We start from the raw sequence: 24,001 nt of genomic DNA on the forward strand, positions 1-24,001 counted from the left end.
CGGAACAAACCTAACAAAAGATCAAAGAAACAACTGAATCGTAGTATCACACAATGTACACACAGGGGGGGCCCAACTTACCCGGACCACCACCTCTTTATAGCTTAAATCGTACATTGATAACCATGTATAACGAGCGGCGCATCCAAACGAGCGGCGCACTTACCCACACCCACGTTATAAAACATCGCGACAATTCCACCAAAACGCCTAAAATCAATTGAAACTACTCAGAATCCTCTTCCTCAGACGTCTGTATTACAATCTGACAGGTGCGCGCGTTGTGTCCGGTCTCGCCGCAGTTGCCACAGCGCCGCGCGCTCTCTTCCCTTGGCTTCCGACCACTACTTGCCTGTGTTTCCTGCTTTACTGTTGCGCAATGTCCCTTTCGTCTTGCAAATCTTGTGCTTCCTGTTGACCAAGTGATCCTCCTTGCCGTAAACATGTTTTTTTAGCCCTCCGGCGTTTGCTAAGCTCCTCCATTCCTTGCCGAAGGATCTGGTTCTCCGCCTTCAACAATGCCAACTGGTGCATCATTTTCGACGTACCCTTGGCAAACTGGTCAACAGCTTCGTAGATTGAGGTTGGGGAGCTATTTTGATGACGGGCAATTCGATTCTTGATGAAAGTAGTCTATGATGAGGCTTCGGTTGGGTTGTTAGGTGTCTGGGAAACCCAAGGGAGGGGGTTACCAGGGCGGGAGTTTGGAGGCGTTGGCGTCTTTAACTTGAGATCGAGCATAGAAATCACACTCTCGGGGTCGAATGGAAGAAGTCCAGCACCTCGGAAACCTCCTTGGATGATTTTTTCCGTCATTGCAGCGAAAAACGCAACGCGGAAGGCAGGAAAGAAGTCGTCCTTGGTAATGTAGGTGATGTCATCATATCCTCAATTTGCCGACCATATTCCTTCTTTAGCGGGCTAAAACACCCAACATCGAGTGGCTGGAGCATGTGAGAGGAATGAGGAGGCATACAGAGGGTGATGATGTTGTTTTCCTTGCGGTATTCCTCGAACTCATCAGAGTGGTGGCTCTCGTGGCCGTCGAGGATCTAACAGAAGACGATAACCACCCACAGTTCGGGATTTGGTATGCTTCTCAAAATGCCGAATCCAATCCATGCCTTTCTCATTCGTCGTCCAACCGTTCTCAGTAACAGCGATTACCCAGTCGGGTGGAAATCCGCTGTTTCGATACCAAGACGCGAGGTGGGTTTTCCCTGCAACAATGACGAACGGCGGCACCGTCCAGCCCTGGGAATTGACGCCCTGAATTACCGCAACCCATTCCCGAGCTCCAGGCTGTACCTTTTTTGCCTTTGTACGCCCGTCTGAGCTTGTCACAACCGTTGCGGTTGAGATAACGCTCATCATAAACCCAGTCTCGTCGAAGTTATAGATATCCGTATCCTGGATGCCATACTTCGCGATTATATTGCGTACAAGCTCAAACCAGCTACAAATAATTACTGGATCTTCGCATTTTGGCCCTCTGGTAGTCGTACTTCCGCTGGAAACGCGTCCGGAGCTCTGCGCGGCGCTTGACGAAGTTCGAAGCCCAACGCGTCCCGACGCTTGGCGCGTCGCGTGTCGCGAGAATTCGATTTGCTATATCTCCGACAATAGACAGCCGAGGAGTAAATCTTTTGGCAGCTAAGTCGAGGATGTATTGAACAAGGACTGATTCTTCTAGGTCGGTCAATTTCCGCAAATTGGCTGGAACATCGCGTCGTGGTTGTCGGCCGGCAGGTCGGTGACGTAGTGTCGTTTCACTAATGCCATATATCTTTGCTGCAGCCCTAACGCTTAGTTTTTTAGTCCTTTGGAGTGCTTCGATGGCAAGAATGATCTTGCTTTCATTAGAAGAAGATTCCATGCTTTGATGTGGAGGGAAAACTGTCAAGTATGGAGGGAGCGACGCCCCCCGGGAAAATGCGCCGCTCGTTATACATGTACGTTATCATATAACTTATACAAAATTTATGATGATATGATAGCTGCTTTAGCTTTTCATTGGCTGCCGATTTGCTAGTAGCCGTATAGGGCTTTGTCGGATGCGGATATCCGCCTAATTTGACCGTATCCGCCATCCGCCATCCGCCATTAGGAGTTTGTCGGATCCTCATCCGCCGTTTTGTCGAATGTATCCGCCTTCCTATCCGCCTTGATCGGATAAATCTAAAATGATTACACTAGCCTAATTAGGTTAGCAGATTTCCTTTGATAATTTAGCGCCAAACGTTATTTGGAAATCAAAATTTCACCTGTTTTCGTTAATACGACTCTCTCACTTTAAGTAAATAACTGTCTTCCCGGAAAATCCTCGGACAATTGGCCTGGATGCTCGGAATAGGGAGACATGTTTCTGGAAGCTCAGGAATTCGATAGTGGACTTGGTTCGTTGTAAATTTTGATTTTGATTTGAGTTTTGTACATTCGCAGGCTCGGGTATGACCGAAGGAAAGCACCCATATAAGAATGTAGTAAGTCCTGCCGAGTCTTGCATTGAAAAAAAATTCTAAAATATCTCGTTACTAGCTTCGCAGCTATTCGTAACATATATCATATCGTTACGCCCGAACGCCTTGACACCTTACAGGGCACCAGTGATTTAGAAACATTTGGCGTCTTGGTGTTGGGTGGCCACCAACCATCGAAGGTGAATGCGGGCCGAAAGGATCGTTCATTTCTGAATATCCCTTTTTCGTTTATTTTTTTGATCCGTAATATAAATTGATATTATATATATGAGACGTGCATGCGATAATACAAATTTGAACAATAAGAAGCAAAACAGGGCGGTATGGGGCTTACGCCGTCTACCACCACTCTTCCAAACTTCAACACATTATACTAAAAACTAATCCTCTAAAGAAGAGTTACTAGATCCAGATAATTCCTCACCTTCTTCCCTCACAACTGGTTCGTTAGTTTCTTCAATTTTGCGCTTGCGCGGGCATCCACGAGGCCGTTTTGTGGCCTCCTTCGTAGCATCCACGGCAATTTTTGAAAACTCCTCAGTACTAAACAAGAATTTCCCTTCTAGTTGCACTCGTTTACCCCTCTTACGAACCTTCCGGGACTGAAGAGCCTCTGCCGCATCTTCCATTTGCTTGTGCATAATCGATAGTTCCGTTTTTGCATTTCGTAAACGTCGGTCAGGCGATTGATATATCGCTTGACTGGTGACGTAAATTGTTCCTGGTTGTTCAAGACCGATTGCAAGATTGCAATTGATTCTCGGAACTCAGTGTCGTCTGGGAGAGAGCTCTTCAGCAAGAAACAATCGAGATCCCCTTGATTCACAGGCGTTCGTAGGACTTGTTGTATGGCTGAAGGAGGTTCAGGAATATGGCGCACCAGCTTTTGAGGGTTATATGGAAACAGACCAGCACCTCTCCAAACTCTGGGTATTACGCTCCGTAATTGCCTTATCCCTTCCCCTCTTGTACATCTGGACCCACTCATAGTGCTTAATCCGGCCAATACCTACCCTGGTAATGTCATCGGTCTCCCTGCCAAGAGCTGTCTTCAATGGACCAAACACTGAGATATCCAGTGGTTCCAGCACATGTGAGCAGTGAGGTGGAATGATCATAAGGTCGATATTGTTTTCCATGCAGTAGGCGATGAACGGGGCAGTAATATGGCTGATACGGCCATCTGCAATCAGGAGACGGGGGTTAGATCCAGACTGTTCACGAGTTCCTGGCTCAAAAATCTGGGTCAACCAGGCCATTCCATGGCTATCAGATGTCGAACCACTTTGCTGGTAGGGAATCTCCAGTTTGGCGGAATATCAGGTACTACCCCGTTGGTATTCGTGTGTGAACCCTTGAAGATGATCAAAGGTGGTAGAGCTTTGTCATCTGCGGAAAAGCATTCAATGGCTGTCATCCATTCCTGACGGCCTGGAATAACTTTTGACTGGCTTTTTTGGAAAGTATCACCTTGTTTGATCGACTTGTTCCGATGCCGTAACCTGTTTCACCCATATTGAATACGTTACGGATTCATAGTTCTTTTCTGAAAACTGCACTTCAATTGCACCAAACCACTGGTCAACCCTCTCACGCGTAGCCTCTCGATGCCTTGCCGAATCCAATTGACGCGTAGTGACCGTCTTTAAATGTGGGAACCGATTCAAGTGGCGATAGATCCATTCGTGGCCTATTGGTTTGTATATATAAGTCGGGCTGACGCGTGTCGGACGCGTCGAACACGAAATTCTTAGCCATCTCCACAACCAATGCATGAGTTACCGGGTGTGCTGTAATAGCAATCGAGAGATCCAGCGCTCAAGAGTCTTCTCCTCCGCGTTTGTGAGACTCTGTCTAGTTGCAGCAGCTTGAGACTGTGATTTGCCTCCAGAGACGCGTCGTTGAAGGGTAGAACGACTAACATGAAATTGAGCAGCAGCAGCGTTAACACTGCTACACTCATTATTTTGCAGGGTTAATAGAGCCATTTGTATCTGTTCTTCACGATCCATGGCTTTTTTGGTTCTTCGATAGAAGTTGGAGGTCTGGTGGTAGCCGGCCAAAGCCTCTACGGCCCAAAGTCCCATACCCTACGTACAATCCGCAAGCCATATTAGCCGGATTTACCTTTTTCTTTCTCTGTAAGCCAGTGTATTTTACAAGCTATTTACTGGCATGTACTGTGCGAAGAAAAAGGGACAAAAAGGCACAAAAAAAAAAGTAAATAGTCACGAAAAAAAAGACGACAAGGAATAATAATAGCTGATCCAAACCTAAACGCTGGCAGAGCTCGGCTTAGCACCATAGAACGCGCTAGCATAAACAGATAGCAGTCCGCTCAGCAACGTGACAACTTGATATTTCTCCATTACCTAAGTGTGTACATCTCGCTCTCACATTGTTAACTGCTTCGGAAAAATGGACGCAGTTTTTTCCGGGACGTCATCGATCCCCTACGGTTATACGTCGCGTGCAAGATCGACAACCGCCTGCAACAGCGATACCCCAGATCGACGCCCGTGAACAAAAGTCCTTCGCCGTCGAGTGATCTATCAGATGAACACTCGAGTAAGTATTTTAAGCTTGCGCGTTCGCCGGAATCCACAGCATCGAAAACGGATATATCGAGCGCGATGTCAGTTACACTGTCAACGGAAAAGTCTCCAGTCCCAGACGAGGAATCGCTTTCGAAATTTGACAAGGCACTCGACCTTTTGAAGAGCAATCCACCAGAGCAGAGACTAGATATTCAGATGCCGTATTCCCAGTTTTTGGAATTAGACGAAAGCTGGTCTAAGATAAAGTCTGAGCTCTTTCTAGACGACAAGAGGTATTAGCCTACGAGATGCGTTTGTTTCCAGATATTAGCTCATGAGTTCGATATTGTAGCTACCCACGCTTGTCATACAACAGTGTCACTGAGACCGTGACCGTGGTGACTGTACCAAAAGACCTGCATGAAGTTGCGGCTTCTGAGCTTAGGCGTCAAATCATGAACAGTATTGAGGAGTATCTCTCTCATCACAGCCCCGAAAGCATAGACAGAATTGTGGATGCTGGATCTAGCGATGTACGGGGATCAGGTGGCGGCTATGAGCATAGCGTGAAACAGGCAGACGGACTATTCAAATATATAAGTGGTGGTGCCGGCCGTGTGACGGTCGCATTTGAGGTCGGGTTCAGTCAGAACTATGATTCCCTTCTCGGTAACAAAGACATGTGGATCCAAGGCTGTCACGCTAAAGCCTGTGTATTGATATGCCTTAATGAGTCTCCACGATTTCGAAATCCTACCGACCCCTTTGAGGATATCGGAGACGTTGAAGCAGAAAAGCAAGCTATGAATCGGCATGCCAATGCAACTGTACCCTTGAACGGCTCATACTTCCCACCGATTAGTTACCGCGATCACGTTTGGGCCGGAGGCGTGACAGAAGCATTTATTGAAGTCTGGCGAGCCAATGGCCATGAGAAATTCGTGAGTAATGGCATCATGGGTCATGTTGTGGAGGCTAGACATGCTCACAGTGTAATTTAGCCGCTGATTGAAGAGAGGAGGCCCCATCACAATCTTACGACAACAGTTGGCCTTCATGTCAGTGAATTTTTTGAGGACGATGCGTGGCAAGCCCTGGGAATCGAGGATTTCATCGTTCATTTAATGGTCGTCGCTTCTTGAGGCGGCTTAAGACGGGAATGGTTGCGATGGCAGAAGAGAGGTTTGCCGATTTCATTACAAGGCCATGGTGAATAATTCTGTAACGTAGTCTTGGATGACTCATGTGTCGCAGACACACGGGCTTCTTGCTTCTTTATCCTTGCTTTGTTTCTCTGTTCTCCTTGTTGCTTTGTTACTCTGTTCCTCCTGGCTATATATATATATATATGATAATATTCCTGGCTATGGACAACTCTACCGCATGATATCACGTTTGAGCTTGATAGCGTGAACACAGCAAGGGCCCTAATTCTGGAGGACCGCATAGGTATGAGGATCGCTTAGTAAATATTGCATACATGTTATTGGGCCCCTAGCTTCAAAGCGCGCCACGGTTGGGGGCTGTTCAATTGGAAATTCTGGTCAACTCTTCCAAAGGTCAAGATTGTTCTACTTGTAGCAAGACGGTTCCGGACCTATAGAGATAAGATGGCGTTAAGGGGGCTGAACCATGCGCGAATGCACGAATTCCAATAGAAATGAGCCGCACTCACAGAGATAAAGAGTAAGGCTTGCCCTATACCTATTACAGCGCCGCCTTACCCTGCTTTACCCTGCCAAGTGCTGCCCCATAGTTAAGCCCCTTGAATTTCAGATTGTTACCCATTTTTAGTTTGTGATTTTTCTTGCATCAGTTGTGGGTAGCGTTCGATTATGATATTGACGCTCCGACCACCACCAACTCGAGTCATATTAAATGCTTGAAAGACCTTCTCATTCGCACGGAGTCGCACGTCATTGCTTAGTCGCATGGCTGGTCCGGGAGCCGAAATGACCAATTTACCGTCTTCCGAATACAAAATTCACATAATCAGTTCGCGCTTTGGCTTGTAACGCTGACGTACCGAACACGGATGAATATGTTGTACTGGAATCGGTCTAAAATGCGCAGATGTTGCGACCCAGCCTTGCCTTGTGGAGCCGTTTTCGAATTAGTGTGAACGTAATTTTCTCCGCGGCGAATGGGGCCGATCAGAAAATAATCGCAGAACACAAGTTTGGGATCCAGGATCCGGTCTTGTGTAATTCAGAGACTGCACGGTATGTCTGAGCACTAACAACTTTTGCCCCTGAAATCCAGGATGGTCGAGTGCGACATGTCCGCAAGCTCACCCATAAAGGGTTAGGGTACTTTTTTTTGTTTGAAAAGCCGGTGTATTATACAAGCTATTTACACGCAAGTTCTGGCGAAAAACAAAGGAGCGAACGTAAAACGAAGCGGATAAATATATATATGGACACCAAGGCGGGGAGCTATTTAGCTTTAAGTGTGGACACTTGCGAAAATTCTATCAGTATAATGGGCGGGTTGGCCGAGTGGTCTAAGGCGGCAGACTTAAGTGATCGGGTGTGAATCTGATGAAATCTGCTGAACGTAAGTTCGCGCGAGTTCGAACCTCGCACCCGTCAATTTTTTTTTTTGCACCCGAGCGATTTCTCGGGTGTGCAATCCCTTTGCATAGAATGGGACATCTGTTTAACATCTGATGAAGCTATTGGATGCGATAGAATGAAGGACGACACCAAACAAGGGCATATGACATTCGAGGAGACACTTGATCAAATACCGTCTAGCCTTCAGGCAGTCAATCAAGACAAGAATCCTCGAAGTTGACCCACTTTTTGTGACTGTTTATGATTTTGAAATGACAGTATGAATCGTTATGAGTACCTAAATCCAAACTCCAGCATTGTAATAGAAAAGACACCCAATAATGTACATTTTCGAGCCTTGCATTCCAATAGTTCCCACAGTAGAATTATATTTGTCGTCTTGGGGTAGACGCGATATCCGCCATTGACTTGTGCTCCGTATTCGTCGCACCCTGACCCTGCGAGGTTGTCTGGGCCACCTTGTCGGGCTGATGGTACAAGACGACTAAATATCTATTTTGAAAATTAAACCCAGACAGTTTATCACATGCCATTTTGGCGTCCTGAATGTCGTCGTAGACAACGAATGCCGTTCCCCGTGTGTTCTGCGCATTGCCGAGGCGGATTTGCCTTTTTCTTAGTTAGCGTCTATCAGATTCGGTGGTGGCAGGATTTTAGAACTAAAAGACGCAGTTATACCTGATTGACCCAAATTTGCCAAAGAGGTCGTATAGTTCTTCTGAGGTGACATTGTATGAGAGATTCTTGACAAAGAGAATCCTGTTGATCTCTGATTGAAGTTTCTGGCACAACGTCAGGAGATTATGAATACGCAGATTGTACTGGTACTTACTCTACTACTAGTGCTCATGGTAAAAATATACGGTCCGATTTGTAAGAAGTGTAATTAGATGCCAGATAAACTTCAACTCAAAGCAATGGTAGTTTGAAGCAAGTTGAATGTGGATTGCGATTGCCAAAATGATGAACCCTTAACCCTGCTTAGCTCATTCTGCCACGCATGGTGCACGTGTCGACTTTGAATTCTGGCAGAATTGGTAGAACAGGTTGCATCAACTTGGATCTACCATTCTCCGCACACGATCCACCACAGAAACTACGGCAGCTAGCAGTCAGGTACGGCAATTGCACGCACCCGAAGATTTCAAGTATGCCACCTCGACGGCGGTTGACCACGTTCGATGCATTCACCAAGACTGTCGAGGATGCGCGGGTGCGCACTACGTCTGGCGGTGTCGTCACCATTGTCGCTGCTGTTGTTATAGTGCTGCTGATTATTTCAGAATGGTCCGACTATAGACGGATCGTCAACCGTCCAGAGCTGATAGTCGACAAGACCAGAGGTGAGTGTACAATCGGCAATGTCCATTCATGCATCTGGGATATTCAGGGGTGCTGATGTGCATACAGGAGAGCGAATGAATATTAACCTCAACATTACTTTCCCGACGGTTCCGTGTGAGATACTGACGCTCGATGTAATGGACGTGTCGGGCGAACAGCAGACGGAAATCACCCATGGAATAGCCAAGACCAGACTCAGCCAGGATGGCAGTGTCATCTCTACGGAATCGCTTGACCTGCATCCCTCGGGCGACAACGCTCACCACCTCGACGCAAGTTACTGCGGCCCTTGCTATGGTGCGATTCCAAAAGACGAGGAAGGCAAGCGGTGTTGTAATACTTGCGATGATGTCCGAAACGCTTACCAAGAGGTTGGCTGGGCGTTTGGCGATGGCCATGGCGTCGAGCAATGCGAACGAGAAAAATACCCTGAGAAGCTAAAGGAAATGGCACATGAAGGGTGCAATGTTGCAGGGATTCTTTCGGTAAACAAAGTTGTGGGAAATTTCCACTTTGCGCCGGGAAAATCATACTCCACGCCGAATATGCATCTTCATGACCTCAATATTTTTGAAAATTCCGAAGTGCTGCATACTTTCACTCACCACATCCACCACCTATCTTTCGGGCCACATCACCACACAGTCCATAATCCTCTGGACGACACCGTTAAGAAAACAACCGAACGCAACTTCAATTACATGTATTTCATCAAGGTTGTCTCGACCCGATTTGAACGGATAGGCGAATCGGCGCTCGAGACGAATCAGTACTCTGTCACGTCACACGAGCGTGCCATTCAAGGAGGCAGAGATGAAGACCATCCGAACACAATGCATGCTCGCGGAGGTATTCCTGGCGTTTTCTTTTCATACGATATCTCGCCAATGAAGGTGATTAACAGAGAAGAAAGGTATATTTGTGAATCGACGTCGGTTTCTTACTCCGCTAATCTCCTGACAGATCAAAATCCTTTGGGTCGTTCTTGATTGGTGTTTGTGCGGTTGTCGGAGGCGTGTTGGCCGTTGCGGCGGTCATTGATAGAGGTGTCTGGGAGGCCGACAAGGCGTTGAGTAAAAAGAAGGCAGTTTAAAAGTACTTGATTGTTTGAGTGACAATATATTTTTTGAAGGAACTCCGTAAAAGATATGCATGGCGGCTGTACAAATACATCTCGAGAAAATCCTGTTTTACCGGTCCCATATTGCCGCTTTGCTACCAAACGATGGATGGGAACAGTTTTCGGGATAGAATATTTAAATCTAACAGTAATTGCAATGGGCAATAGAATAGAGAATAGCGACTCGACTCGTTCACAGTCAGCTCACATGATCTATGACATGCCCAAAGTGCACTGTCAACAACAAGAAATCTATGAAAACTGCTGCAGAGCACCCTGAATCATCGCAATGACTTTATCTATATCCGGCCGGTTTGCTGGTTCAACCGTAAGACACGCGCGAATAACATCTTTGGTCCGCTCGGAGTACTTGGCATCTGGGAATCGGTATTGTCCGTTTATGATTGCGAGACTAAGACTAGCACCTGATTCTGATGACTGCAGCTCAAATGGCGACGAGCAATATAGTAGCGCAAAGTACGTACATCCAAGACTCCAAATGTCGACGCCTTCGTCGAGAACAGAATTTGTTTTGACATCGAACAATTCTGGTGCTCGGTACGAGATCGTGCAGTACTCGGCCGCATAGTCCTGTAACTCCACTGCCTGCTGTCGCGACGTAACATCTATCCTAGCTTGGGTACAACTGCCCAGATCCATCAGCACCGGCACGCCCGTCTGCGAGAGCATGATATTCCCCGGCTTAATATCCCTGTGCGCATATGGCAGAATCGCAGCCTCGGACGGCGATAAATTCGACATGCTAGTCGCCGGTGTGACCCCTTCATCGTCCATCAATGGCTGCGATTCTCTCTCAAAATCAAGCGTGCTATTTCCGGCATGCCTCGTATTCAGGCCGGAGCCCGGACCTACGCGATGTTTGTGCATCACTCTCACTCCACGCGCAATCTCAAGAAACAACTGCAATGCCTCACGTTCGTCATAGCGAGAATGGTTTATTAAATTTGCATTAATGGTGTCCTGCAAATTCCCTCTCCGGAAATAGGGAAGAAGGATGTACACCGTCTTTGATCCGTCGCGTTCCTGAACGACGTTCGAATCCTAACGGCGCGACGTCAGCATCCCGCGATCCGCCATCTGTAAGAAGCAAATACGCACAATAATGTTAATTATATGCTCGTCGTTGAATATTTTGTAACTGTCAATCTCCTTCATGGCGTGCTGGAGGCTTTCGGCGCCGAACGGGCACCGAATCTTTTTCAGCGCAAAGTACTCGCCATTCGATGCCTGGACGAGATAGACGTATGAGAACCCACCCTGTTAATAGGCATTAGTCAATCCATATCGGATGTAAATCTTTCCCGAGTATGTGATCTTTACCTCGCCTAGCAACCGTTGAATCTTGTAACTGCGATTGTTTATATGTAGCGACGGTGTAGGAAAACAGTTGATGCAATTAGTGAATGTGTACGCGAAGTCGAGGAAATAATGTGTTAACGACATCAGTGAGCAATATGTATGCAATGCTGACTTATCAAAAATCGGAATGAAATCGTTGTGATTGACGGCAATGATGGGCTTTTAACGCGCGTGCGGCTCGGGCTCGGCTTACTCGCCGCTTAATTAGTCTAGACACACTCTCCAAATTTCTCATAAGCTTTGTTGGTAAATAATATACTACAAGGATAAATAAGTACAAATTCTTGCTTCTCTGTTCTAATCGTATTATCCCCTCAACCTCATCACGACTTCCTGGATCGGTCCCACACCGCCGTCCTGTAGAAATCTTATTTTGCAAAGTGCAAGTCAAAGTTCATCCATTTCCGCATCAATACCTCCGGCACTGACAACCCTGGATCACCATACGTAAATGGCTTGAAGAACCAATAAACCCCAAAAATTAGGCCTATGATAACTCCCGATACGGCGTAGCTGATTAGGGACGAAGGCGGGTACATTGTCGGTGGCTGGAGGCGGTGCACGACTGACTCCACTACTTGACCTTTCTTTGCCGCTGCCTTTGTTGATGCCGCGGCAGCGGCTTGGTATGCGACCGGGAAGACGCCAGGGTTGCCGTAGAAGAAGTCCAGGAGAGCGCCCGCTACCAATGCGGACGTTAGGTGAGCCGGAAGATAATGATGCAAGAAAAGTTGACGGCCCATAATATAGAAGGGGAAATAGTGCGCGGCCCACGCTAAAAGGAAAAAACCCGCAGAGTTGTACAGTCTTGTCCGGACGTTCTCGGCGAGAACATAATAGCGCCGACGACGGGTGAGCTGGTCTGCGACAAACACGCCTGACAAAACTGCGAGACAGCTGGTTGCGAACCACCAACCAAGGGGATTACCGACAAGATATATTTGCGATCTAGTGTCATTCTGTGTCCAGAAGGAGACCCCGCGTAGCATAAACGGCCATTCTGGAGGGAGTGACGCATATGGATGGGATGACGTCAACGCGTTGTTATGTCTGAACATGGCAATCTGAAGCTCAAGCCATTTCTTCATGAAGGGAAGTTGTTTGACTTTCTTCTTCTCAACCTTCATTCGATCATCTTTGAGATCGACGATTTCGTCCACCAGCCACGTGTTGGATAACTGCTGGGCGTTCTTGTTACCATTGACTTCCTGTTGCCTGTAGGCCCAGTCAGGAAGCGGTTTCGTGTGTGTCCACATCGCAACCTTTGTTGGAAAATGAATAAGCTTGAAAAGACCTCCTTTCGTACGGAACTGCTCCTTTTTACCGTTACTGAGACGAATTTCAAATAGTGTGTCATTGTGACGGGGACCAGCAGCATCCTCGGGACTGACAGTCGTGAACTCCTGATTAGTGGGATAGTAAGGCGAAGCAACGTCATGAGTGAGGAGATAAGTTCCTGTGACAACATGGTACAACTGTACGATATCGCCACCGTTGACAGGGTGACCTAGCCTGTCATTCTCAGGAAATCCAGCAGCAGGAAGAATTACCCAGTTGTTGTTCGCGTCCTTGTGCGGGTAGCCAGTAACCTGCTGGCCCTGAGACGAAATACGTCCGTCGTCGTAACGCAGCGGATACCGGTCTGAATGTGAGTGCAAGTACGCTCCGGTGTCTTTGTGTTTGATTGCAATAGTATCGTAGTAGTTGATGGGCTTGGCAAGAAGTGCCAACTCATTGTCACCCAACGTTTCCTGGAACTCAGGAGACATAAAGTCATCACCAGGGCCAGATTTGTTGAGCACCCAGAAATGAACCTGGAAGAAGAAAAGGTAAATCATGAATGGCATGGCAATGAGAGCGAACGCCCTTGCAAAGAAATGTTGGGCAAATTGTTTCTATCCTCGTTAGATGAGAGGTATGGACATGGTAGCACATACTTGTACCCACCAAAGAAAGGCCGTTGTCGATGTCGAGTAAATTCCAGAGGTCGATTATAACTGCAAGCCCAATCGTGAAGAAGGTGAAGGCACCCACGTACTTAGTACTGATAGTACAAGCCAGAGCCAGTCCGGTCAGAAGGAGCCATTGCCACCACTTTTGGCTGAACGGAGAGTTTCGGTATCGCATGAACTTGACATAGCTATACAGTGCGCAGCTCATGGAGAATATGAGAGTCGCGTCAAGTAGGATTAAGCGCGTCTGCGTGATATGACCATTGTCAAATAATACCAAAGCTGCAGAAACCAGACATGCCGCCAGACTGTAGCCACTATGCTTCATAGTGAGGAACACAACCGGCACAGTCAATGATCCGAGAAGCGCTGGTAAAGCTCGGTACGCCAGGTATGGCACCTTGTTGTGAGTGTATCCGTCGCCGATATTATCGAAGAGGAAAGCGCCATCGTAGCCTACTAGCCAACCGACAAGTGCAAACAATAGCTTTCCAAATGGTGGATGAACGTCGAAAAAGTAGGTTCCTTGTAGATACTAATGTCACATTAGCCAGATCAATAATAGAAATATGCACGCAGACACCTACGTAGCTAGCGAACTTGCCGAAGTGAACCTCATCAAACCTGCCACATGCAATTAGCGCTGGGTCGTCCAGAAAAAGTCGAAATAGTAGCAAATACATACACTACTTGATCTGGGTGAAACAGCATGTAAAATCGAGTGAAGAAACTGAGGATGGTGATTACGAAGAGCGCGACGTTGTAGTAGATCTCTTCTCTCCTGGCCTCGGCAGGTGTCAATGGCTTCGCAACGAGATAGATAGGACCACTGGAATCGTCTACCTCCTCAGCCTTCACTGTCGAAGTATCAGGCGCAGGGGCAGATGAAACCGGCCCGGCAGACGCGCTGGATTGCTGCTTAGTTTTCTTCCCGCCCTTCTCGGGCGTCGGGGCCTTTGGTGCCATAATCAATCGTGCTGGTGACGTATAAATAGGAAATTGACTAACTGGCCCGCTATACTGGGAAATCTATTTAACGGACACTTGTTCTGTCGGGGCAGATCAGCGAGGCAGAACAAGTTATCGTGTTAGTAACGTAGCTGAATACAAGCAACGACGGAGCACAAATTCCACGGGGCCCATCCGTACGTCATTTACACCCTAACCCTACCATCGCAGCCTTTGGATCTCGATACTTATAAGGTCCAATTTGGCACAGTAAAAGTAAACGTCGTATATATTTGTCAAGCTTGCGGCAGTGTTTTCTTCTCCGAGTAGATGCAGTGGCCGAGCAATCCTCCTTGGCCTTTAGTTGTCAGTAGCAGTGGTTCCACTGAGCTCAAAATAGAACCAAAATAATTCTCGAGGCGTAAAGAGCACGAGGCGCGGTACGAGCCACTGTGGTTTAGTTTTAGTTCAATGGTAGCTGACTCTCTCAAATGGCCGCTCATCAGGTACCATGACAAGACCAGTAACCCCGAATTCATGTAGTTAGTTCACGAAACTTGCTATCAACTTTTCACAGCAACCGCGTTAGAAAGCACATATCGCGGCTTAGGAGCTTGATCGGTTTTACTGACAGTATAGGATAGGCTTATCTACGGCGGGTCAATTCACGCCGGCGCTGGAGTCACGGTATTTAACACATCAAGATTAAATCAACGGATGTCAACGCTCACGATGTCGGTTCATCCATCGCGACAAGCACGGCTGGCGGACGACAGAATGTCCGTTGATCCGCCGTCTCCACAGGGAGGCGGCCTGGATCTCGCGGATATTGCTGTGGATAATGACTATGCAATGTATGGCACCAACATGAAAGCGCAAACGTATCTCGAGGAGCTATCACGTCGGCAACGGGCAAAGCAAATCGCCGTACCCACGGATGACTTGAAAGTGCGAGCAAAGCTGCGTGAGCTAGGTGAACCTATAACATTGTTTGGTGAAGATAAGGCCGATCGGCGAGAGCGATTGCGGAGAGTTTTGCTTGAGCGACAAGAAACTGCCGACGAGGATGTCGAAATGCGGAGTGTGACAGGTAGTGTGCGAAGCGTCACGGCTGAAGAAGGAGAGGAAGAGGATGAGGAGTTTTATACGCCTGGTGATGAGGATCTTCTCGAGGTTCGGAAACAGGTCGCTCGATACTCGCTCGCGGCGGCCCGCCAACGACGTCTGCAGCAAATAAAGGACGCCGCTTTTCCACTTACGAAATTAGTTAAACAAGCACGTGGATTGTCAGATTATCTTAAGACATATGCATTAATGGGCACTCAATTTGTTGCGGACCGAGCAGTATCTATCGTTCGATTCTCGCCAAACTCTGAATTAATAGCTGCAGGATCATGGACTGGATCTATTCGGTTGATCCAAGTACCTTCTCTGGAAGATGATGACATTTCAATATTACGAGGACATACAGACCGGATTGGCGGGCTTGCATGGCATCCACAGGCGACGCTGACCCAGCCGGCTGGCGCTGTAAATCTCGCGTCTGGAGGTGGCGACTGTACGATCAAGCTATGGTCACTATCACAGGATGCACCTCTCGCAACATTACAAGGGCATGAGGGTCGCGTCTGCCGCGTGGCGTTTCATCCTTCTGGGAGTCTACTAGCATCTGCATCGTTCGACTACACATGGCGACTATGGGATCTAGAGACACAGCAAGAGCTGCTTATCCAGGAAGGTCATTCAAAGGAAGTCTACTGTGTTGCGATTCAACAAGACGGCGCGCTCGTCGTCTCAGCCGGCCTGGACGGTGTAGGGCGAGTCTGGGATCTCCGGACCGGACGAACAATCATGGTGCTCGACGGACATAGCCGGGAAATATATGGGGTTGATTTCTCGCCGAATGGGTATCACATAGCTACGGGATCCGGAGACTCGAGCGTTAAAATATGGGACGTTCGGAAAGTTAGAGTTGCCGCCACGATTCCAGCACATAAGAGCTTGGTGTCCGATGTTCGATTCTTTAATGGCGATGGCGAAATCCCTGGCGTAACGCAGGAAGACGGAGCGCCTCCTCTAAGAGGATCGTACCTGGCTTCGAGTTCATACGACGGATGTGTTAATATCTGGAAGTCGGACTCCTGGACTCTAATAAAGTCACTGAAGGGCCACTCAGAGAAGGCTATGAGCGTGGACATATCGAATGGTAAGCAGTCCACTGGGCCCCTTGTGTCGCGCATATCTAACGTGAATAAAGATTGGAGATTTATAGCGAGCAGCGGCTGGGACCGTTCAGTGAAGTTGTGGGCATCCGAGACAATGGGATTATAATGCAGGCGCACACTATATCATGACATCCACATGTATAATACTTTTGACTGCCAAGTCATGCCTTGAACATCTATCGTGTCTTTCCTTTTTATTTGGGTTATCTTAGCCAGCCGCCACCATAGCCACGACCACGTCATGTAAGTCCACACAGTAACTTGTTCGAACTCAGAACGGTAATCTCACTCAGGCAATGACAATTTTTTAATGGTTTTGATTGTAACTATCGTAATGTGCATGCTACTACTTCCCGACCCTTCAGAGGCAACTTTTTGTTCACAAAAACCACAGCATTGCACGTAATATCTAACACAAAAACCCAGATTCTACCGCATGCAACATTACTATCATAGTAATACTATTCAATTTCCGTCGATAAAATACACAAGACAAAAGAAATTCCACTGAATGCCGATTTTATAATAACAAAACACAAAAACAATAGCCGGGGGGAGTTCTAATTTATAGGGAGTTCGTATCTGTGGCAGATTGAGGACTTTTCTACTCCTTCAGAGCAGTTTCCAGGTATTTGCTATAGTCACCGTTAGAACATTGACCTTGAATGCGGCCTAGGTTCTCGGGCCAAACTTACGCGAAATCGAAGTTAGGATCGGATAAGTCAAGAGTAGCTGTACCAGAACTATTAGTATTCGTTCAAACCCGCAACCGAGACACGGAATCAGCATCATACCGGTAGTAGTGGCAGCAGCAGCAGGCTTAGGATGCAGCTTCGCGTACTCGGCCTTTGCCTTGGCAATTAAAGCTTCCTTGTGGGTCCATTCGGCGGCAGCGGCCTTCTTCTCAGACGCGACCGAGAGACTGTAGCTGTGGACCAGTCCGTACACAACACCGGCACCGAGAGCAGTCCAGCGGAAAACCTGTCAAATCTAGTTAGACCTGATGTTCGAGATAACAGGTAACGATTGTGCCGCCGCAAGTATCGGAAAATGATGCCCATCTAACTGCAATCTTGGTTACCCCCGGTCAATAATGACCATCATTCAGAGCCTGTAGTGGCAAGTACAGTGAATTCAATTGACGCATGGTTCATCACGTAGAGCCCTCCTCGCGAGTTTCCGATCTGGATCCAGGGCGTGCAGAGTGCAACTTAGTCTGGGTTGCAGCGTAACAAACGTAATTCGCCAATATCCAGACTTGAACAACAATATCCGAAACGGCAGCGCTAAAATAAAGCGATACGTACGTTAAGTGTCGACATTATTTATGCAATTGAGGTAACTGCTGTAGCCGGTCGGTTTCGGTCGAATGGTGTGCGGTTGCCGGAAAGGAAGAAAATGCAAACGACTGGGTAACCCACGAAAATGCGCCCAACACGCGGCGCAGCGATTCAGGCTCCAAACAGAACATTGTTTGCACTATTATGCCGACGCCCGAGTGCGAGCTCCTGCAGGGTGTACAGCATCTATGTCCGTCGACTCTAATAATTATTCATTAACTATTGGAAGTAATGTCAAGCCGTATATACATCATTAATACTCCAAACCGTACAACCATGCAAAATGTCCCATGCAAACTAAATGTGCCCGACATGACGGCAACATTTCTTTGCATTAATTACCGAGACCAACCATGCCCTCTGCCATTTCGTACATCGCATCATACTTCTTACCCAACCACCCGGCAATATTTGCCTTACTAACCACTATCAATCCCCAAATACCGAGCGCAAAAACTGTAACACCAGCGATTCGCACCCGCGTATATTTGCGTATCCGCAACCAGCGCGACCACCCATATCCGACATGATAAACCGTCAACCCGAGCATAGCGGTATAAACCGACCAGCTAACCAACCGCGATCGCACGAATCCTCGGGATATATACCGAAGCGAGATCATCGAGCTGTCGCCTTCCTTTATCAGCGGGATCACGCGCGCGACAACGACATGCGCGGTGACCAGCGGCGCAAGGAGATATCCTGTGAACGATATGCGTGACATTTTCAAGCGACGGGAGTACCACCGCTTATCGCGTCTAATTTTGTGAAGTCGCAAGACCGCTCCGGATATTAGATGGGCGGCCAAAGAGCCAAAAACAAGCGTTTCCTCAACAACCGGCATCTGGTAGAGCACTCGAGCGAGCACAACAGCATTGTCGGCAGCATCGATCCCTACTAGGGCCGGCATTGCATTCGCAGTGACAAGATGCAGGGACAAAAACGCTGTGAACGAGTACGACGAGTACTTGTGTACCTTGAACAGATAGTGCCGCCAAAGCGCTACCGTGGCCGGATTCGGGGCATCATACTCTTCTTCTTCTTGCTTATCATCTTCATCTGAGATTTTCTTTTCTGATAGTGAATGCGAGGGCTTGTTTGGTGTTGGTTCGGGCAGAAGAAGATCTGATTCATCGATCGGACTTGGCGTAAGAACAGTGAGGTCTGCCACAGGAGGCAGGTTTAGAGCCTCCAGACGAGGCGGACGCTGATGGGACCGCGGAGTTGTGCGCCGTGACGGAGGACGTTGCGGTTCTGGTAAAGATGACATGGCGGCCTGTATGTACGTATATCCTCCGTGGCCAAGATACTCCTAAAATCTAGGCCTGCAGAGTGTGGTCGTCAGTTGGACCAAAAGGAGTTGTAGGATCAGTTAGTACAGCCCCCTACGATCATTGTAGGAATTAATGCGTGGTCAAACAGCCGCATCCAACGGGGTGATTACGTGCGGCGCTTAACTGAAGTTCCGGCCAATCAGTATGCGCCCTCCTCGATTGGCCGGCGTATGATATTTTGAAGTCAAGATTCTGGGGCATAAAGGTAACGGGCGGACGACTAACAGGCCTTGTATGTAACAAGTTAGTGCAAGTCACCATTATATGCTTCCGTTACTGACGAGTTCTCGGACACGTTGCTCACGCGACTTCAGGGGACAGGTCGATCAACTAACAGAGCGAGTTTGGCCGTCCTGGCGCTTGGTGTGTTTTATCACAAAGGGTTATTCGAGCCTACAACTTGAGACACGTTCATGTATTAAGCCTGCACTATTGCATCAAAAGTCCACAAAATCAAACTCAAACAATGAAATTCATTGTCGCTTGTAGGGCTTTCCTAATTGCCGTACAATTCGACTGAAATAATACCCTTTAGCTACCTTGTGAACCCGGCAAAGCTCGTCGCCCCTAAGCCACGCACTCGGCATGCCACCGATCAAACCATCTCAAGTCCCCAGCTACTCGTTTTGCGAAATGCGAACTAAACTCCAGCCTCAAAAATGCTGGCTTTTGGGTGGCGCCAATTACCAACGAAAGACGTGGCGACATTATTGTCATGCGATTTTGCTCTTGCGCGCGCCATCAGGGTAAATCGAAACCCAGCCACAATGCACAATAACCCAAACCCACCGACTCAGGCCTGAGCCACATTCATGACTACCCTAACCCGCAAGTAACGTGGGTTACTCGTGGACTGGGCGCAGCAAAAATAGGGTTCGGGGTAGTCGTTTGCTCCTCCAAGGAATTAAGCCCTAACCCACTGAACATTTGGGCGGAGCGATGAGATGAGCAGGACAAAATTTCCAGAGTAGACCCTAACCCGAAGCCAGGTGACGGGCCTCTCGGTATCCTGTCACCGGTGGCTGAACGGTTACAGCAAGTATCGAGTGACAGCGGCAGTTAGTAGGCTTTCTTTTTTACAAGCAATCGAGTACATCCTCAGCGAGCTCTATCCTGTGTCGCTAAATATGTGCGCTTCGGGTTACGCCCAACATCTAGATAATAGTAATAGACTCATATTGACATCAAACAGCTAACTACCTACAAAAAGAGCTGCGTAGAGTGCTCATTCGCCCATATGGCGATGAGCGACATAGACCCACTTAATCGGCAAACTCAAATACAAAGACTTAACAAAAACAACATACGAACCGCCGTCTTCGACATCAAAGACATTCATTCATAAACATATATAAGAACGAGAAAATTCCTCGAAGCAAAACGATATACACATGTACTAACGAAAGCAAATCAAAAACACAATTGGACACATAAAAATACAGATCAAAAATGACAAAAAAAAGGTCACATTTTCAAAGCCTCGTAACACAGTTTGCCATCGAAAAAAAGACAATATGATATCCATCGCGCTTGCTTTTTGGAAAACATGAAACGAAGTAACGACAGAGCCATTCGTATTGCCCATACAAACGCATACCATACATGAATGAAAATACCGCGCCATCCCAAACATATTGAATTTTTGCAAGACTTTTTAGAAGAGTAATTCACACCAAGCCTATGGTAAAAAGCACGTGAATTGGAGAACAAGAAAAATATATGTATGTATAATCTATGACGTCACCTCTATCCATCTGCGCAACCCAGCTGCGTATCTAGTTAGTGCTATGAGCGCGACTCGGAGCTGCTGCTAGCGAGATTTTTGATGCGATCCCAGATTTCGTTCTCGGTTCGGCTTGGTAGCAAGACTGACAACTCTTCAAACCGAAGATCGTTTCTAATGACCAGATCGTCTTCCTCCTGCGACCAAGCTTTGCCACTGCCGGATTTGCTCTGACCTGACCGCCGCGACTGCGTCAGTAACGATGGTAGGACCTCGTCCGACTCGTCCTTTGGAGGGTCCGGAGCCGACGATTGATTGGCCACCTGTCCAGCATTTTGTTGAGGCGCATTCGGCTGAGGAAGAGTTCGAGAGGCCGAGCGCTGCGTCTTTTCCCGCGTCACATGTTCTTGCTCAATCTCATAATCCGATGGAGCCACTAGAGGCCGAGTAGTAGTCGCCGGAATCATGGGAGGTGATGGCGGAGACTGAGTAGACCGCTCCCAGTTACCATCCTCATTCCAGTTGCTGTTGTTATTGTTGCTGCTGGTGCTGTTGTTTTCGCCGGAAGGAGTTGCAGGACCACCGCGCAAAGATCCGGACATGAGCCGCCGCCATCTAAACTGGCAAGCGTTTGGCGTCCGACCAGCAACTATTCAGGCATTAGCAACGAATACTGTCCCGCCTCGAAGAGTGTACGCCTTATAGCCAGCGAATCAGCAAGTCAGGGTTAGGGATTAGAGGTTTTCAAGATGCTCCGTGACCACGACCCGTCAACATTAACGTGCTTATAGGGGGCTATCTGCTTGCAAGGCACAAAGTACAAGATAACAAAAAATGCGCATAGCGACTCACAATGACTAGCAATATCTTTCCAGCCGAGCTTTTGTTGCTCTTTGAGGTGTCGCAGCAACAAATCGTCATGTGGGTCCCAAGATGTCGGATTGCGAGGGATTTTTGGTTTCTTCCGACCCAAGGCGTCGAGATCCGTCGCGGAGGATGATGATAGTGAGGCAATAGATGCAACTGAGCCTGTAGAGCCGGTTGACGCGGTGCGGCTATATAATGAAAGAGATTAGATAAGCATTTAATATCATAACCACAGGCGGCCCCAGCAGGGACAGAGCATGCGAATGTGCTTGCACTCACGTTCTTGTTGGTCGTCTTTTAGACGTCGAGGACGTTCCACTGGCATTAGAAGTCACGGAGCTGGTGGACGACACTATGCTCAATGGGAGGACGGAGTCCGCGGACGACACGGTCGACGACGCTGGCGAGGTCGACACGGACAGCCCAGATACGACCGAATTTGATCGAGCATGGTGAGACGATGTGCCATCCATGTTCTGAGGGTTCGATGTAGGGCACGTCAATGATGAGACCTGTTGACCAGGATGAGGAGACTGGCCAGATGGCGCGATCATTGACGCCGGAGGGAGAAGGTCATGAGACGGCGCCGGATGATGTCCATGAAAGCCTGCGTTTGGTCCTGGCGGCGGGTAGAGCGAATGCAGAGGCGGAAGCTGACGATTTATCTGGTTTGGCTGGGATTGCATCCCCATCGGCGGCACGGCCGAGTGGTGGGAAGAGAACCCAGGCTGATGAAATTGGGGGTCAGAGAGAAGCCGATGAGGAGGCGGAAGACGAAGCGTTCCGTTCGATGGCGCATTGCCAGACGTAGGAGTGGGCTCAGACATGTTTCCCTTGTGAAGGATAGACGGAATCGCTTGATGGTCCTGGATGGAAGGGCTAGTGACTGAAGAGCCGGAGGTTCCAGATGACGGTCGAGCAAGCGCAAACGACAGGGAGAGAGCGGCGCCGGCAGCTTCAGGCATAATAGGAAAAAAACAATAGAAGCACACAAACGCAGATATAACCACTAAAGTACACGAGCGAACGATGAAGGTGCGAACAAACAAACGATGAGAAGAAGGTGATGGATGGAGAAGGAGGAGGACATGAGTAGTTGCACTAAAGCTGAGCGGCGATGAGTGTGAACACGCAGCGTTGGTGGTTTGGCAGCTGGCGTCTGGATGTGATCCGTATTTTGGGGCCGTGCGGACCTGAGCCGAGTGGCGATACAAGGTGCACTAAGGCCATCGCTCTCGCACTTGGCAATCACAGGGTAAGGAACCATTTCGTCAAATTGCCCCCAACTTTCAAGTTTGTGTCTACGAATAGTCCGCGAGTGCTGCTGAGGCTAGCAGTCGAATCGACGCTAATTGCGTTTTCTGCACCGCCACGTGCCGCCGCACGCACCGTGGCGGTGAAAGCAAAACCCTTGCCCGATACGATACCCCTGTTTTCTCCCGCAGTTGCAGACCCGCGTGAGGATTATCACGTACTGGAAACCGAACAATAGTCGCCGTTTGTGGGCGACAGTGTCGCCGGGTTTTGCAGCCAAACAGAGGGTGGCTGCTCGCGGACAACGTGTCTAAGTGATCTCATCGTCGTTTGTCGCCACCCCATCAGAGTCGATCATCATCTCATCGTCTCGCAACCTTGTTACCCTGTTTGGCAATCGATCAACACAACCGCAATCTCACCATTTACATTCCCCGCTACTTAGCATGTATGATATAGGAATTCGCTAGAAGGGGGAATTTGTTACGTGTCAGCAGCAATTGATCTACGTGACCGGCGTCTGGGATTGTAGGTCTTGGAAGTGGAGGAACACTATCGAACAAGTCAAACTTGATGTTACCCGCATCGGGATCGAATTTGTGACCCGCCTGGTCATGCCGCTGATGCCGGTAAGCCTATAGTTGCCGCCCGCTTTAAAAAGTGTAGGAACGTAATCTGCTAGTTATCATGTCGATGGTTCCAAGGCATGGCAAGGTAATCCAATTCCACGCGAGAAAGTAATATTGCTGACCTCTACCCGCAGTCAGCACCATCCCAATAAAAATTTGTAAGTTTTTGGAGCCAGTCATGCGAAGTTTCTGACGGCCACCAAGGGCGCGTCAACTCTGTGTCAGCCAATCGCATGTCTCGTTGCGTGTGAGCCATAATCCCTGAAAAATTGCCGTCTAAGAAAGCTGCGCA

At 48.2% G+C, this 24,001-nt stretch overlaps 8 protein-coding genes and 1 non-coding gene across 9 annotated transcripts; 4 read left to right on the forward strand and 5 right to left on the reverse strand.

Moving 5' to 3' along the window:
• Positions 1-4,859: 4,859 nt before the first annotated feature.
• Positions 4,860-6,230, forward strand: POJ06DRAFT_244901 (uncharacterized protein; the record flags this gene model as incomplete). The annotated part of the gene is made up of 4 exons (XM_056186565.1): positions 4,860-5,310; positions 5,370-5,958; positions 6,019-6,132; positions 6,171-6,230. The coding sequence occupies exons 1-4, from the start codon at positions 5,114-5,116 to the stop codon at positions 6,228-6,230; spliced, it is 960 nt and encodes a 319-aa protein (XP_056045966.1). The 5' UTR covers positions 4,860-5,113.
• A 1,271-nt stretch (positions 6,231-7,501) lies between these two features.
• On the forward strand, positions 7,502-7,608 carry POJ06DRAFT_t11. Its single transcript has one exon. It is a non-coding gene; the product is annotated as a tRNA-Leu (tRNA).
• On the reverse strand, positions 7,588-8,588 carry POJ06DRAFT_244910 (uncharacterized protein). Its single transcript, XM_056186566.1, has 3 exons — positions 8,426-8,588; positions 8,272-8,375; positions 7,588-8,202 (listed from the first exon to the last, which is right to left on the reverse strand). Exons 1-3 carry the CDS (start codon positions 8,441-8,443, stop codon positions 7,959-7,961), a joined length of 366 nt encoding a protein of 121 aa, XP_056045967.1. The 5' UTR covers positions 8,444-8,588; the 3' UTR covers positions 7,588-7,958.
• A 46-nt stretch (positions 8,589-8,634) lies between these two features.
• On the forward strand, positions 8,635-10,030 carry POJ06DRAFT_293990 (endoplasmic reticulum vesicle transporter-domain-containing protein; the record flags this gene model as incomplete). The annotated part of the gene is made up of 3 exons (XM_056190452.1): positions 8,635-8,936; positions 9,004-9,850; positions 9,901-10,030. Exons 1-3 carry the CDS (start codon positions 8,744-8,746, stop codon positions 10,028-10,030), a joined length of 1,170 nt encoding a protein of 389 aa, XP_056045968.1. The 5' UTR covers positions 8,635-8,743.
• An 87-nt stretch (positions 10,031-10,117) lies between these two features.
• On the reverse strand, positions 10,118-11,573 carry POJ06DRAFT_51038 (kinase-like domain-containing protein). The gene is made up of 3 exons (XM_056191137.1): positions 11,399-11,573; positions 11,177-11,335; positions 10,118-11,119 (listed from the first exon to the last, which is right to left on the reverse strand). Exons 1-3 carry the CDS (start codon positions 11,519-11,521, stop codon positions 10,310-10,312), a joined length of 1,092 nt encoding a protein of 363 aa, XP_056045969.1. The 5' UTR covers positions 11,522-11,573; the 3' UTR covers positions 10,118-10,309.
• A 30-nt stretch (positions 11,574-11,603) lies between these two features.
• Positions 11,604-14,355, reverse strand: POJ06DRAFT_205746 (Dolichyl-phosphate-mannose-protein mannosyltransferase-domain-containing protein; the record flags this gene model as incomplete). The annotated part of the gene is made up of 4 exons (XM_056185363.1): positions 11,604-13,332; positions 13,385-13,924; positions 13,977-14,013; positions 14,075-14,355. The coding sequence occupies 4 exons, from the start codon at positions 14,353-14,355 to the stop codon at positions 11,806-11,808; spliced, it is 2,385 nt and encodes a 794-aa protein (XP_056045970.1). The 3' UTR covers positions 11,604-11,805.
• Positions 14,356-15,069: 714 nt separating this feature from the next.
• On the forward strand, positions 15,070-16,668 carry POJ06DRAFT_193392 (WD40-repeat-containing domain protein; the record flags this gene model as incomplete). Its single annotated transcript, XM_056184909.1, has 2 exons — positions 15,070-16,543; positions 16,595-16,668. 2 exons carry the CDS (start codon positions 15,070-15,072, stop codon positions 16,666-16,668), a joined length of 1,548 nt encoding a protein of 515 aa, XP_056045971.1.
• A 1,326-nt stretch (positions 16,669-17,994) lies between these two features.
• On the reverse strand, positions 17,995-19,283 carry POJ06DRAFT_298865 (uncharacterized protein). The gene has a single exon (XM_056190663.1). It carries the CDS (start codon positions 19,170-19,172, stop codon positions 18,237-18,239), a length of 936 nt encoding a protein of 311 aa, XP_056045972.1. The 5' UTR covers positions 19,173-19,283; the 3' UTR covers positions 17,995-18,236.
• Positions 19,284-21,021: 1,738 nt separating this feature from the next.
• POJ06DRAFT_265387 (uncharacterized protein) lies at positions 21,022-22,791 on the reverse strand (the record flags this gene model as incomplete). The annotated part of the gene is made up of 3 exons (XM_056189073.1): positions 21,022-21,608; positions 21,812-22,014; positions 22,106-22,791. The coding sequence occupies 3 exons, from the start codon at positions 22,789-22,791 to the stop codon at positions 21,022-21,024; spliced, it is 1,476 nt and encodes a 491-aa protein (XP_056045973.1).
• Positions 22,792-24,001: the final 1,210 nt, after the last annotated feature.

The sequence above is a fragment of the Lipomyces tetrasporus genome (genome assembly GCF_029532465.1).
Source record: "Lipomyces tetrasporus strain NRRL Y-64009 chromosome Unknown POJ06scaffold_2, whole genome shotgun sequence".
NCBI lineage: Eukaryota > Fungi > Ascomycota > Lipomycetes > Lipomycetales > Lipomycetaceae > Lipomyces > Lipomyces tetrasporus.

Excerpts from the sequence above, each read along its gene's own strand:
- POJ06DRAFT_51038 (XM_056191137.1), bottom strand. The coding sequence starts at position 11,521 with ATGTCGTTAACACATTATTTCCTCGACTTCGCGTACACATTCACTAAT. Across the intron at positions 11,336-11,398 it reads TTCAACGGTTGCTAGGCGAG|GGTGGGTTCTCATACGTCTA; the intron begins GTAAAGATCACA and ends GCCTATTAACAG. Across the intron at positions 11,120-11,176 it reads AGCATATAATTAACATTATT|GATTCGAACGTCGTTCAGGA; the intron begins GTGCGTATTTGC and ends TCGCGCCGTTAG.
- POJ06DRAFT_298865 (XM_056190663.1), bottom strand. The coding sequence starts at position 19,172 with ATGTCATCTTTACCAGAACCGCAACGTCCTCCGTCACGGCGCACAACT.
- POJ06DRAFT_244910 (XM_056186566.1), bottom strand. Across the intron at positions 8,203-8,271 it reads GGCAAATTTGGGTCAATCAG|GCAAATCCGCCTCGGCAATG; the intron begins GTATAACTGCGT and ends ACTAAGAAAAAG.